Source organism: Numida meleagris, chromosome 2 (assembly GCF_002078875.1).
Source record: "Numida meleagris isolate 19003 breed g44 Domestic line chromosome 2, NumMel1.0, whole genome shotgun sequence".
Lineage (NCBI taxonomy): Eukaryota > Metazoa > Chordata > Aves > Galliformes > Numididae > Numida > Numida meleagris.
The window spans coordinates 77,480,027-77,496,249 of NC_034410.1; the positions used below are offsets into that span (position 1 = coordinate 77,480,027).

The 16,223-nt window shown below is 36.6% G+C and overlaps 1 protein-coding gene across 2 annotated transcripts in view; it reads right to left on the reverse strand.

Annotated features, from left to right (window-relative positions):
• The window catches only part of ADCY2 (adenylate cyclase 2), a 213,148-nt gene that overhangs the window by 36,618 nt on the left and 160,307 nt on the right, over positions 1-16,223 (reverse strand). For both annotated transcript variants that reach the window (XR_002435543.1, XM_021388084.1), the window contains exons 15-16: positions 12,792-12,876; positions 2,069-2,206 (exon numbers count right to left, since the gene is read on the reverse strand). Coding sequence is in view for 1 of the 2 variants with exons in the window: in XM_021388084.1 (XP_021243759.1) it covers positions 2,069-2,206; positions 12,792-12,876 (223 nt within the window). In the remaining variant the exon portion in view is untranslated. The remainder of the gene's footprint in view (positions 1-2,068; positions 2,207-12,791; positions 12,877-16,223) is intronic.

Sequence of the window (16,223 nt, forward strand, 5' to 3'; positions counted from 1 at the left end):
ACATGTTGCTTGGAGATATAATAATGATACTTCAGAGTCGCTCCCACAATTTGCTATTGAGGAAATGCAAATTTCACAATCACATTTAAAATCATTTTTCACTAGTCAAACTATTAAGGTTTAGTTTCAAGACGGGAATTGTACTTAAAATTATCATCTCATGAATATCATGGGGCATGATTATTTGTAATAGTGCAGTCATTACTGATAAGGCACAAAGACTCTAAAATGCAGCATATTAAGCTTTACCATAACATTCTGTCCACATAAAAATGGACTTGAACCAATGAAATTAAAAACTTTTTTTTTTCCTAAAAATGATGTAGTGAATAGCCACTTTTTTGCTAAAATATCTTTTACTAGTTGAATGCCAAATTTTATGTGGACTGCTCACAACAGCAGAACTTCAGCCTAAGGAAAAGACAGTTGCTGACTCTATCTTCTTTTACACTTACTAACTGAAAAAAAAAAAACCCCACACACTTGCACAACCTCTAACTCAAAGTATACTATACTCCCAAGTAGGTTATCTTATTTCTTTCTACTCATTTACCTCATTTAGTTCAAAACAGGAGAAACAGTCCAATATGACATCCATTTTACAAGCCACACTATCTGCTATGCCCAGTAACATTTGCTTGGATAAACGTTATCATTCATAAAGGTCCTGAGCTGAGGACAAGAAGTGATAGAGAATCAGTAACCTTTCAAAACAATTTTTTCAAATTTCCACCTGCCTTTATTGCTAAAAACCATTTCAGTCACCACTTATTTGTGTACTTCTCTACAGACAATAAATAGGAAATTAAATTAGCTGCATTTTAAATTCCTAAACACGGAATGTTTTTTTGAATCTGCCTCCTCTCCTTAAAAATGCATGAGAAAGGGAAATACCTACTGAAAAGAAAACCAACAAAAATAAGAACATAGAAAACACTGAAATAGAGATCTAACAGAAATGTCAAATGCCCACATTTAAAAGCCCACATTACATCATTACTTCACTCTGACGGGTTTAGTACTGGCTGGAACAAATGAGTGCCCCCTGCAATGTTATGATAAAAAATATATATAAAGTGCAGGTGTTATCAATCTTTAAGTTCTTTATGAACATCAAGTAACAAAAAGCATCAGCAGCTCAAGGAGGTACTGGAGTTGCAATTTCAAAAGTGCTGAAGTGCAAATCTCATTGACCTGAAATCTGAGTAAGACCATGCAGTGAAGTTTGTAAACAGTACCTAAATAAATATTGCAGTTCCCATTTTGCAGATACAAAACTGACCTGGAGCAATTTCCTAATTTTGTACAATTGGTATTAGGCTTAGCTCACAGGGCAAAACAAGTAACATTTTGTGATCCCATAAACTGTTCATGCCATTTCACAACACGTACTTCATTATAAATGAAGAGATTAAGATTCCAGCTTTATGCAGATTAATGGCAGATTTACTTCATATTTGCCACAGATATGAAAGAACAGAATTACTTCGATTTTCTCTATTATGAGAAATGAACAAGTTGAAAAGCCTAAATTACAGGTAAGTTCTTAAGTTCTAGCAAACTTCCAGTTCGGTACTTTTGAAGTTATTGATGTAACTTTCATTTTCTTCCTTTTTCAAAAAAAAAAAAAAAAAATCAATAATGTATAAATTATGATCATTTGGTGATCATAAGAGGAGCATCACAAACCTGAACAAAACTTAGTTTCCTTTACACAAAGTCTTCCACACATCCTGTGAGAAGATACTGCACTCTTGGAGCACTACTCTGCTTTTCAAAGCAATGCACAGATGAGTAAGGAATGAACAATACAGACTTGGGATTTAACTATCTTCTATTCCTTCTAAATTACATTTTTTTCTTTAATTAGCTTTAAACACTATTTGAGCTCTTGCTGAGCATCCTGTACACTGAAAGATGCCCTTGCTATACAGCATGTTTTCTGTTTTCTGCTCCTTCTGGCAATCACTTTCATCCAGGATAGCCATAAGAGAGAAATTTGAAATATTATCTAAACAAACACTAAGAGAGAAAAAAGATCTTGAAAAATCACCACTTTTTCACTTACCATGTTGAACACAGCCATAGTTAATATTATAGCAGTGGTTGTCAATGTGAGAGTGATCCGTGGCCAAGGACGGTTTGCAATTATTCCAGATGACTTCAGGATCCACAACAGTGAAGCTGATGCTTTCTTGCTACATTGCTAAGTGCAATAAGTTTAAAAAAGGTAAAACAAATACAGCTTTAGTGTATTTAAATACTATAAATGGGTAGAATTACAAAGGCTTAAGATTATGGGTAGCATTCATCTTGATACATTGTATAGAAGCATTCAATTATTAGATTCTCATACGATATACAGATCAAGATTATATGCGACAATAAACACAAATTTACCTGCAGTAGCTGCCATAATGCCAATTCTGTTGATAGTGTTGTCATTAGCTCTACTATCAACAGAACCAAGCAAACAACTTGAACTCCCCAGTTCAAACTTCAAAATTTCAATAATGACTCTGCAAAACCTTTGATGCAGAGACAGAGGGCTTCTCTGGCAGGATGAAAGCCTTAAATATATCCTTGACAGTCTACTGAAAAGAAAGGTTTCTGGGTTCTTTCGTTTGTTTGGAGAATTTGTTGATAATTCATTTAAAGTCAAAGGCACCTCAGCAAAAATAAATAAATAAATAAATAAAATAAAAATAAAAACAACCTTTAATAAAAATATCAGAAAACAACTAATTATTCCATACAAAATCGAACTTAAGATTTGGCACAAAGAGTATTTATTGAACAGGAAATATTCCTTATATAGTGGCAAAAGGAAACAGCAAAACCTTCAGACTCATTTAACCTGCTTCCAGGAACACAAATCTCCATTCATATACCCGTAGCGCTTCGAGGCACAAGATGCTCATACAAAATAACAATTTGTGGCACATCCAACTATTAATTTCCTGAAAACTTTAGCACTGAGGAGATAAGGTTGCCTAGAAATAACTTGTGCTCTTTACAAATGTCAAACTCAGCTATACTGATAGTGCTGTAAAAAAGCTACTGAAAAGTTTTGGAACATGACAGCCTTACAAAAGTATTTGCTTTTTATCATCTGCTTTTCTCTGCTTACTTAATGCTATCAAAGATCACTATACATATTTTTTTCATCCCACACTTCGACCAAAAGGAGCCACAACAATTGACAAGGATACAGGCACAGAAAATCTGAGTCAAGACCTCAGGCAATAAAAACAGCCAAAGGCAGGACTTCAATGTGTAGCATTTATCTGTTAGCTCAGGATCAGTAGATATGGACATAACTCTAAATTACACTATTATTCCACATGTATAATGTAGTTTACATGAAGTCTTTGCCTTACTGCACATAAATATTTCCTTCTTGATTGCACACTATTTTGCAAAGGCCACTCTGTATCAAGCACTCTCTTAAATATTATTTATTGTATTTATCATTTATTATATATTATATATGTTGTTCAAATGTGAGAGCAACATGCTTTTATGCACCCACATAAAAGAAGTCATCTATCTGTGGATCTCTGGTTGGTTCTGTGTGTACCACAAATGCCCATATGCTGAACTTCACTACTGGTTGGACCTGCAGCATGGTACTGACAAGCTCCCATGCGTGGGAGCAGGACAGAAAGGAACTGCTGGGACTTTAATTTCACAACACTGGGGTCCAGAGGAGGAGGTAGAAACATGCCCTGGCTCCTGGAGTTCTGCTTTTTCAACATGCTCCAGCAGCTATTATTTTTTGCTTCAGTACTTTAAAAAACGTCTCACTATCAGATGCAAAAAATACCATAGAAAGATGTCTTCACGGTTTTCTAAGGCTAAGCAAAATAAATTGATGGGTTCCTTTGCACAACTGAACAACTTGTGTAATGTTAATTCCAAAGATAAAATTCAGTTTCACACAGGAATACCAATATCTAAATACATGAACCTTGAGCTGTAATAATCTAGTCTGATGCCTTGAATGCTGCAAATAACAGAACTTCACCCAGTAATTGTTTCATTGAATGCAAAAGTTTGTGCTGCAAACAGATACTGTTCTCAAAATAAGTCTTCTGGTTTGTTTTGCTGAGTTTTTCCCTCCCTAGATAGATGTCAACCGATGGACACTTCTCTGACTTTCCTCCTTTAACATCAGTGTTTCTAATTGCTACATTTGAACTTCCTTCATCTTTAAAATGTAGTCATTGAAAAAAGCACGGTATAGAATTGCGGAGATTATTTAGCTATGCTGAGAATTGCATTTATTCACAAGGACTGTTAACTGCTCGTGATATATTTGTACACTTCTTGTACACTTTTGGTACAGAACAGACTTCTGTACCAAAATTTCATGCAGTAATTCTGAATTTCCCTAGTTTAGAAGATTTCAGATCAAAATTGCTCTCAACTTTGCTAATGTATTTTAGGAAGGAGGAATAAACTGGACTGATTTTCTACTTTCATTAAAAAAAAAGAAAGTTTTTACGTTCACTGAGCAAGTTTATCACTTACAGAAGTACAGGGGAAAAAACAGTTTCAGGTCAGAATTTATCATTCAGGTAGTATGATTATCCATCAAGAGATTCCATTCTTCTAGCTGTTATTGCTAAAATTACAGATATTGCTGGCTCTGACCTGAAGAAAAATGTGACTGCTGTTAGATTGCAACTTAAAAATGAAGACTATAGATATTTTTTTCCACCTGTAAATGAGATGTGCACCAAAAGAACTCAGTGAAACATTTCCTAGCAGGCTGTTTAACACACAGCTCTTGAGTTCTGGAGGGGAAGGACCACTCTTTGGTACCTCTGTCACGCCCACCTGCTCTGTTAAGTAGATGACAGGTCTCTGGAATAGCAAAGAGAGCAGCCTAAGAGGTTAAACCAGTGAGACTAGTGAAAGGAAAATCTGTGACAAAATCCCGGTCCAAACTAAAATTTTAAACCACTGAGAAGAATTTCCTTGGAAAATATGAAAGAAAATACTGTTGATCAGTAACTCTACATATGATTTTACAAACGTGCCGAACTTCATTTCCCTTGTAACTTCAGCAGTTTAAAGCCAGCCCATGTCTGTACAACTCTGGCAGTTCAGTCCTGCAGAAAATTCAGGGAACAACTCCTGGCATCAGAACCGCAGTTAGGGAGTGTGATCATTAAATTCAGATCCATAAAAGTACTGGCAGAACAATGCAGATTTATTTTACTGATTCTGGCCTTACACCCAACACTTTTTTTTTGTAAATCTTATGCCTCATTTGCATACTTCATAAGAAAATGGAGAGTAAGATGATAGAAAGTAATCGTTTCTAGAAAGCATGCAAGAAGAGCAAAACATATCTCAGAAGCATTAGCTATTGTTTTTATTCAAAGTGGAGCTGGCAGAACATGGTTCAGGGTTTATAATTTATCAAGTAGAAATAATAGGCATTTGTAGTATAAAAGGTGACTAATGTATTACTTTTTCATCTGAACATGTTAAATCTGATATGACAGATATCAGATCTGCTCAACACGATTGTGACTAATAACATATTCTGAATATTCAACTTATTACAATGTATCCCATGTTGTATTTTCACACACAAAAACCTGGTGTGAGAACTAATTGTGACAGCTGTGTTGCAGATGAAAGACAGTGTCACAAGAGCTGTCACACTTCCTTCACATGCTAGCAGAAGTTGGAACGTTTGACTGCAGACCTCTTGTTTACACAAAGCCCATGAATCATATCCTCTATAGATCTGTCATTGTTCTTTTCATTCTGCATTCAAATACAACTTAACATTTTATTAACACTGATGTTGCAAAAAATGAAATCAAGAAAAACAAAAAGCCCTCAAATTTGGATTTTTTTTTCACAGACTTCTTTTTACTCAGTCTTGAAGAAGAGACAAAATTTCAGTTCCAAGGAACAGGCTGAGTGGTTGACAGGGAACGCACTAACCTAAGATTAGGGAGGGCTGATTTTGACAGACACAAGCTTATGCTTTAAGTACTTTGTAATGATCCTATTGTTGATTAAAGGGATTACAATACTTTTTAAATGACTACTGTAACACCAAACTTTTGAATTCTGTGGTACAACCTGTAAATCTAAGCCAGGAATTTAAAATCCTACAAAATACATGCAAGAGTCAATTCAACTTATATTGGACATAACTGTTTTTACTAACGCTAGAATACCAAACAAAGAGTTAACAGGAAAAACTAAACTCAGTACTGCGTTTTTAATTTTACCATTCTTTGCAGCGTTTATTATCCTTCACAAAGGATCACAATAAAATGGCTGTGAGCTTCAATTTGGTTATCATGTTCAAAGGAAAGAACACTGCACTCAGCCATATAAATATGCCTTCCAGCTCTCGGAGTTCAGTGGTGGTCCCTCCTGTGGTACTTTCCTCATTCAAGAAAATGTATAATCACTGTACTATATGCTATTTTAAGGTAAGACATTTTAAATCTTTCTTGTCAAAGCTTTTCTGCTGCACATGAAATGTTTAAAGAGCCACTGGCTTTGAGAAAGAGCAAAGCCGAGTGACTTTTTAAATGCAGAGCCTAAGGCACTGAGCTAAAGCAAGGAGTTCTGAATGCCACATTCTATTTTCTGCACTATTTGCTTATTAACCTGTCCCTGCACAGTTTAAAAGCAGAAATATTATTTAGAGAGTGACTGGAAACCCTGAAGTATTCTTTTGATGAGAATCAGAAATGCTCTCTTGGCTTCGCAGCACTTGCACATTCCTGGACACATAGGGTACACACTTTTGTGGAGAAGAGGAGGTTCAGGGGAGACCTTATCACCCGCTACAACTCCCTGAAAGGAGGTTGTGGTGAGGTGGAGGTTGGCCTACTCTCACAGATAACTAACAAGAGGATGAGAGGGAACAGCCTCAAGTTGTGCCAAGGGAGGTTCAGGTTGGATATTAGGAATAATTTCTTTTCAGAAAGAGTGGTGATGCATTGGAACAGGCTGCCTAGGAAAGTGGTGGAGTTATCATCCCTGGAGGTATTCAAGAAACTTGTAGATGTGGCACTGAGGGACGTGGCTTAGTGGGAGTGGTGGTGATGGGTTGTCAGTTGGACTAGATGATCTCAGAGGTGTTTTCCAACCTTAATGATTCTATGATTCTATAATTCTAAATAACACTACTGATTTAGTATGCATAATTGGTTCTTCTTTGGTGTGTTGTCTTGCACCCACCCTTGGGAGCCTTCTAGTAAGCAGTGACAGACACCACAAGTGTGCTTAAAGCAGGTTTGCTTCCAGTCTAGCGTTGGGGCCATGAAGCACTCGGGTCATTGACCAGGTTGTCAATGACAGCATCCCACATTCAACATGGAACCAGGTCCTCCAGCAATTAGCTGTCTACACACGCACTGCTCACACTAAGCACAGGTAACTGGTACAAACTTCCTTGCTAGTAAAGATGCATTGGGAATGTATGGTCCTGCAATCATAAAATCTTGGAACCATAAAGCATTGCAGCACATCCTAGCATCACACTGGAGGCTCATCTACCATCAAAGCAATAGGATGTAACTCTGTTCAGTTTCCCTGGTTTTGGTGGGTAGGGTGTTTCCCTGAGAAGTCTGAGCACAGTACCTTACTTAATGTTGATGCACCTGCCATTGCAGAGCCTCTGCTGGATCTTGCTGAAGCTGCTGAAGTGCCTCCCTGAGTTCTCCCTGCCTTCACTCACCATTTTTTTTTAACCTTAATTTACAAGCAGACTACTACTGAACAGTGAAACTGAAAGACCTTGATCTTTCATTCCTGTCTGCATAAGAGAAACATTCACTTTGGAGGTAAGATCCCAGGTTGAGAAAATAATTTCCAAGTAGTGCTTGTGCTGATAATCCTGTCCTTGCTGACAGGAATAAAAAATCTTGTAAATATCTTGAGTGTACACAGTCTTTCTGACTGTTAAGTACCAATGCCAATTGCTTTGGAGTAAAATAGTAATCCCTGCACACAAAGATAAAGATTGTGTCTCATTCTTTATATGGTGGTGTGGTAATGCAGCTAATAAATAACATGTTCTCCGCTAGAAGGGACAGAGTTGCTCACATATTGGCTGCACTTTCTAAAATGCTCTTGTGACCTCAAATCAGATCATTTTTCTTAACTGCGGAGCCAACTATTTTCTGATATTTTCTTTGTTGGCATTGTGTTATGCTAATTCTATGGTTCAATTGCATATTTAAGACACGCTATGAACATGTTCAGATAAGATAGTTGTTTTATTTTAACTTCTAATTTTCCTGGTTAGCTGAAGTAAAGGTAGGTAAATTGTTTTGCAGGGTATAAACATATGTGACAAAAAGCTATTCTACGTTATTGGAAAATAACAAACATTTACCAGGTTTCATTCATTTCACCCTCACTCTATGAACTTGTCTACACTTCACGATAGAGAGAAGAGAAACAGTAAATGTATGAGCTAAAGGATAGTCACTGTCTTCAATCTGTACAGAATTTGGGAAGGCAACCTCTCAAGGAAAACTGAGAGAAAGCCTTCAAAACTAATACAAATGTGTATTCTGCATTACAACTATGAAGATATATGCCAAAATAGACCTTTAAGACCAAAATTGTTCACAACCTTAAGATTCAACTCTCAGTGTGGTGATTATCGGAAATAAAAAAAAAAGTAACAAAAGAAAAGAAAGAAAGAAAAAGTCAGAGAGAGAGAAAGAAAGAAAAGAAAAAAATGAGAAGTAGAAGGGGAAAAGGAGAAGGGAAATGGGAAAACAAAAGGAAATGCAAAAGGAAAAGGAAAAGGAAGAGGAAGCATGCATAGGGACAAATAAGTAATTAGTATGTAAAAGAGAGAGTTTCAGGATATATGACAATTTTAGCTAGGATTTATGAAGATTTAATGTCCATGGACAAAAAACTGTTTCTGTGAGAATTCTTGGACGTTCCTGCACTCAGTCTGTTTGCCTGAGACTGATACTGGCTTACATGCATAAAAGATACGATCTGCAAGTCGGTAACCTTGTTATTTCTGCTACCACTGTACCACATTGTTTGATGGAAACATTTCTATTCTTATTTAATCACCACAGATCAACTAATAATAAATGCAAAGTGAAAGACTGAGCACAAATATCTTCTTACAGTATTGTAATTAAATTCCGGAAGAGCTAGTAATTTTAACAGTACAGCCTGCATTTTTTTTTCAATTACCTATGAAATTAAAATCAAACAGACCAGCTTGTTCAAAGTTGATTTTTGCCTGCCTTACTCTGCAGTGATGACAGTCATTTATAATCCGTAGAGACTGAGAGGGTGAAGTGTCAAATATTGAGACAAGATTAAAATGTAGTAAAAGCCGCATGTCCTAGTCTGAACTTAGATTTTGCTGGTCTTGCCAGCACTATGGAATCTTGTAACAGTCGTGTAAATATCTGACTACTGCCCTAAGTTCCTGGATCAGGTGCAGCTATCAAGATGGTAGTAGGTGGGTTCATGTGAGGGCACCTGGGAAAAGGTACGTAAGAAAGGGTAAGAAAGGATAAGAAACAGAGACAGAAGGAGGGAAGAAAATGAGGGAAAAAAGCAGCAAAGTGATTACCAAGGCTGGGGGAGGAGCAGATGCTCCATGGTGGAGCAGATATCCACACTGTAACCCGTGGAGGACCCATGTCAAAGCAGGTGGATATTTCCTGAAGTAACAGTGGTCCATGGAGAGTCTACACCATGGCAGTGGAAAAGTGTGATGGGAAGGAGAAGCAGAGAAAAAACCCTGCTTACTGACGACTCTCTTATGTCCCCTTGTGCTGTTTGAGGGAAGGAAGATGTTTTTGGGAGAAATTTCCCCAAGTCAAGTCTGTTTTGTCAGTGATAACAAGTGGTAAGAGATCTCCATGCCTTTATCTTGATCCACAAGTTGTCTCATCTTATTTTCTCCCCAGTTCTGCAAGGATGTGAGGTAGGTAGGAACCTCACCCTTATCCAGAGCTCTCCCACCACAGCTCTTTTGTCACAGTCAGGATCAAACTATTCTTTTTTCTGCATTTTAAAAAGGGATACATTTGGCAATTCTGAACTCTGTAATTACGTGCAGGTGTGTGTACACAGAAACATATCTACCGTTAAGCACATGCATTTTGGAAGGGAATCCAAAATTTACCCCTTGAGAAAAAGAGATGGGAAAAAAAAAAAAAAACAAGAAACAATGAGAATTAGGATGATAAAGCTTGATTTCTCAAAACACTTGCAATATAATGTTGAAGCCCAGATATTGATACTTGTTGGACTGACAATTTCAGGCTTTTTATTCTAGAAATAAAGCAATTGCAGTTATGGGTCAGATACTGCAACGAACATGTTACTGAAATATAACATAGTTTGTGACTGTGGTTAAAGCTGGAAAACACTACTTGGATGTTTGCCATACAATAAAAGATTTTAGGAAGAGGACATGGGAAAGATAAACCTACTAACTCTTGTTGGCAGTTTCTACCTCTCACCCATCACCTTGCGGAACTATGTCCATTCCAGTGAAGGAAAGACAGTGCTGCAGCAATTATGGTAAAAACTTACTTGTTGAAAGGCTTCTTAACATAGCTTCTGCATTAGAGCAGCTGAATTCATAAAGACAAACATAAATAACTCCTCTTCAAGCTGTTTAGGTTACAACATGGCATCTTGCAAGTCAACAGAAATGCAGTAATAGGTCTCAATTTCTGAGAATTGTATGAGACGTAGGTAAAAAAAACACAGATAAAAATTAGGTGCTAGACATTATTCAAGTGGCGTAACTCCTCAACTCTGACTTCAGAAATTTGCTTAGCCATCCATTTAAAAGCAGAAGAAATACGTTTGTATTCCTCCTAAGCTACATTATAAATCAAATCCCCATGACTGTTTACGTCCTTGATACCAGTTCACTGGCACTTTTTTATTTTATGCAGAAAAGACTGGCTTTCCCTTGAAGGATTTTTCTTTTTCATTTCATTATTCAACAGCATTACCCTGACTCCATGTTTTCCTGTTATGCCATTAACAAATAACAAATCAAGCACGACATAACATGAGAACTAACTTCTGCAATTAAGTAATAACAATGCCACACTCCAAGGATATCAAAATATTTGAAAATATTGTTTCATTATGCTTTAGATTAATTCCCTACCTTATTGCATAGGCAACTGAAATGCAGATTAATTACAATTACTTAAGAAACATATCCTGGCTACTTACAAGAGGAAGAGGAGAAACTAAAAAATCTCACATTTTTGCTTTCTTGTTTCCATTGCCAGACCACCTTTCCTTATTGTTCTACTACATAATGACTTAACTGCCTTTCCCATGTGCATGTTTTGCTTTTTTATATGAAGGTTCTTTCAGCTTTTTCTCATGGAAAATTGTGAAAATGCAAAGGTGGTGAAGAAGTGGGGATTAACTGCACCAGAGCCTTCAGAGGTAGCAGCAATGGATATCCCTTTAGTTAACTGGAGGGTGGAAAGCTGAATCTTTCATTTTTTTTTGTCTCTGGTAACATGGATTACAATGATAGAACCAATGGCACAAGACATTATGTTTTTCCCATTCCAGTATTTGACAACCCTCACCACAGGAAAATTTCTTCTAGTGGTCAGATGAATTTTCACGTGCTTTAATTCGTGTGCACTGCCTCTTACCCTGCCAGTGGGCATGACTGAAAAGAGCCTGGCTCCTTCATCTTCATTCCCTCCCATAAGGAATTTAGACAGACTGATAAGATCACCTCTGAGATTTCTCCAGCCAGAACGTCCCCACGGCGTTCCTAATTTAAGACTCCATTTAAGTACGCCAGCTTAGTGTACTGCTCTTTAGCTGCAGTCAATAGTTGGACGCAAAACAGAAACTGGATTTCACTTTGACTCGTGTCTGAGGCTTAGGAAAGTAACTGAGTGCTCAATTTGAAAAGGCAAAAAAAAAAAATTGGAACATGAGCAGAAACATCTTCTGCTGTGATGTAGTAAGTCACTTACTTGACATAATAAGAACAGTTTCAAGTAAGAGATAAAAGGAACTTAAAAAAAATAATAAGTAAACAGTGAACATAAACAAATACAGGAATAGACTTATTCTAGATTACATGCCAAATTCAAACTGCATTTACTTTATCACAAATTCAGAAATATTCTGTTCTTGATGGATTTATATGTTGGATCTATTTGAGAATAACTGAAAGGAGGACAATAACACTTGTTAATTAAATTGTGAAGTGCTAAAAGGTTTGCACAAATCCTGATTTCTCAAATTGAGCATATTACTAGGATCACTAATAGGCATTACAATAACACATGTACCACTCAACAGCAAAATCAGTACATTACTACAAAAATTCTGCATATCAGATTAAATTCTTACTGTGAAATGTTCTCTAAACTCAGAAAAGGTCTTCTACAATACTCAAAAATAAACAAATCTGCAGTGCCCCGAATTAAAGCATTTTTTACAAAAGGTCATCTCCTGCAAGAACAATAGCAAAAAATTTAGAAAAGTCAACCAATCAAATAGTAATGCAGACCTCTCAGAGGATCCATCTTGATGGGGGAAAGAATATCAATGTATGCAAAGCCAACCACTGCAGTGGCATTTTCTGTTTTTCAGATAAATGAGGACAATTTACACTAAGTTAGCAGGGACAAACCCATGTTCTCAGAGGCCTCTTGGTGTGTGTTATACTGCAAAGGCTGAGTGACTTGGGAAAATCTGGAGATCCCATTTAAAAGCAACTATTAACTACTAGATTAGGTTCCTTCAATACCTACCAAAAGCTGTCCAGCAAAGCAGATAAACAAAATGAAAGAGAGCAAGAGAAATGCGGCCCCGAATGATATTCCAAGAATAGATGTTCTGCAAGAAATAAGAAAACATATTAATTTCTTAGATACACATTTGTAGCACAACCTTTCTTTGTTTATAAAGCAGATAATGACACAAAAATTCCCATGTATAGCTTGCAACTTCCAAACATCAAAACCATGGAAAAACAATTTCAGTTCTTACTAGAACAGCAGGCATTTTTCCCACCTTTTTTCTTTCTTATTTCACACATATAAAAGAAGAGCTTTCAAAATAACACCATTAAAATTATACTTTTTTTATTTTTTTTTCAAATACTTACATAGGTATTATCTCTCACTTTGCAAAACTATTATCACAGATAGATAGTAATTTTCATACAAATATTTAATGGTAGGGTTGCATTAACAGCACCAAGGTTGTGTTTTTGTCTGTTTGTTTTACTTTAAAAACTGTGTTAAAGAAGAACCTTATTGCTGTATTTGTTGTTGATGATTTTCGAATAAGAAGAGTCTGCTAGATTTATAAAATAAAGTTGTTGTTGTGACGCAACTTCTCCCCAAAGGCAAGAAAAGCAATAGTGTGGGGGGATGGCGTCCAGTTGTCTGTGTCTTGTAGCCAGAAACTGTGGCACCTGTGATAACTTTGATGCTACAGCCTGTTAGCTCATTTCCTGAATGAGTAGCGATTCAACACCTCTGAAGACTCCATTTTGTACCATATCTGACAGGTTGGCCAGCTCTGAAGTATCAGAGGACAGGCAGCATGACAGGAAGAAAGACAACACCACGAAGAAAAAAAAAAAAAAACATCTGATTTATAATAAAAAAGAAAAATCCAAAACAAACAACAACAAATAAACAAGCAACAGAATTATCTAGACCTGAAATCTAGTCCTGAAATCACCCTTACTCAGCATTCTAACCGATCCTTTTCTTATGTACTCGAAATAGGAAAGTCTAGCCAAAATAGCATCGGGACTCAGTAACCAGAAGCAGGGATGCAGAAACAATCTGTGAATGCATACATTCTGCAAATATGGAAATCTCTCTATATGAACACCACAGCAGAGCATAATTGCTCCACCAGGAGCTATGTGAGAGCTACTTAGCACGGCTGCCTAGGGAAAGATGCAGTCAGACCTAATTACATTTATAATGCACGCCAAGAGGAGATGAGACGCTCTAGACCAACTGAGTTGTTTAAGGAAGGAAATCAGACACTGTCATGAAGGCCTTCACCTGAGTGTCTGGTTTCAGCTTTAACCACTGATTTGACATTTTTGCAAAATTTAGAAGCATCTCTCAATCACTTTCAGCCTCAGCAAATATCTTATTTCAACAAAACTTTTATGCTAGAAATATTGGCATGAAGATTTTGAAATAAGCTTCATATTCCTTGCTTTTTTTTCTACAAAACCATATTAAATATGACATCTTAAGTAATATGCATTCATTTATTAATTTTCTTTTAATTACTAAATTTTAATTAATTCAGTAATATTTTAAGTTAGCTCTTCCATAAACCTACGACTCAGAATTTAGAGATATTTTTAATAAACGGATACATCCTTGTTCTTTAGAGATGACATCTGAATTCAAATATATACATTTCAGATGCTACAATACTAAAAACAAAGGAGTAGAACTCTTTGGATCAGTTTCCTTAGACTACGTACAAATACTGGAAAATATTTTGATCTGTTCTAAGGACAGTATTGTAGACGTTGACGTATTTTCAGGAAAGAACAAAAAGGCATTAACTTCACAAATCAATCTGATGCCACACTGCTGCTACTAAGAGCATTTTGGAGAATTATTTATGAGCTTCCCTGCCAATCACACAGAGAATATGCTAAGTATTCAACAAATTTTGGGTTGATGTGAACAGCTGATGAAAACAAACAATTGGCATTTCACAGCCTGTGTTCACCTTGAAATGATGTTTCTTTTAGAAATCATTTGAAAATCCTTCTTGCTTTGTGTTGTCCAAAAATTTCTCATGAAGACTGAGATGCTAAGCTGCATAACAACATAAGTAAGACTACAGTTTCTACCCTTAGGAATTTAAAATCCAGTAACAGAGGAGAAGAATAGGAAGACAGTTAGCAGGCATGCTTTTCATGCGTGTAAGCACTCCCTATCACATATGTCCTTCGGTACTATATGTCCTTCAAAACTATTACCACACCCTCTCTGATGCACAAGATACAGAAAATGAAGTCGCACACCTTAAGAAATAATTTAGCCCAAGAACAGGCTTATCAGTTAAGTTTGGAGTGCTTTCTTGTAGAAGACATTAAGATGTTCCTGAGAGAAACTTGAGGGCAAGAGAAATAAAATGAACATACAGGAGGAAAGCTTATGCAAATAGTACTTAACAATGGGGCAACGGACAAGAACAAAAGGTCTGTGCAGACATTTTACACAGACTGACACAGATTGATGATGTTATCAGAGTGCACAGGAAAAAGGATCACACTGAAAGGTGAACAAGAGTGATTACTGGGGCAAAGAGAAAAGGACCAGTGATAGTTTTGTAAAACAAAAAAGGGTATCTTAGAGACCAGAGCGTCAAGTACAGAGGAAAAACAGTTCCAAGCTTTTTGCTCCCCACACCCCCTTCTCTTCTGGGAACAGCAGGACTTCTTGTTTCAGTTAGGCTAAGCTGAAATGATTTCATGCTGCTCCTCGAAGGAAAGAAGTGGGATGACGATGCTATAACGGGAGGCAAAACACTAAAAATTAAGTGCCCGCATAAATAAGCCTCATTTGAGGCAATGACCACAGGGAAGTCATAACACGCACTTACTTTTTCTCACTGGAACATTACAAAACCAGTAAACTATCCTTGCCTTTATTGTGTAGAGTCATAAAATGGAATCACCGAATGCACTGCATTGACAGATGCACATAAACTACTGTCACAAGAGCGCTCAGGATCCCATAAGACTGCTAACTTTCCACCTGCCTTCTCCCTATTCTTCAGTGCCCCCATTTCTGAAATGTCTGTTCTCTGTTATGATACCTGCTGGGGACCCTGACAGGAGAAGCCTTGACAATAATCTACTGAGGGTCAGAATCCAAACTTGAGGAAATTAAACATGAGAATTTCCCAGGCTTCAGACAGTTCCAACTCCAAATCATTTATTATTAACAAAATTAAAATGTGGAAATATTTTTCTGGTTTAATCAAGTACAAATATGTTTGGAATAATTAATTTTTACAAGGCAGTATGAGATTGGAAAAAATATATTTATGCATACTTATCTCTTGTTTGTAGCATATGAACTGAAAAATAAAGATTCATCATGAAGATAAATGCACTGAAAAATGGAGAAAAGAATGTATTTTTTCTCACTTCTGTAACTTTTAGGAAAATATGTGGCCTGCGGTTC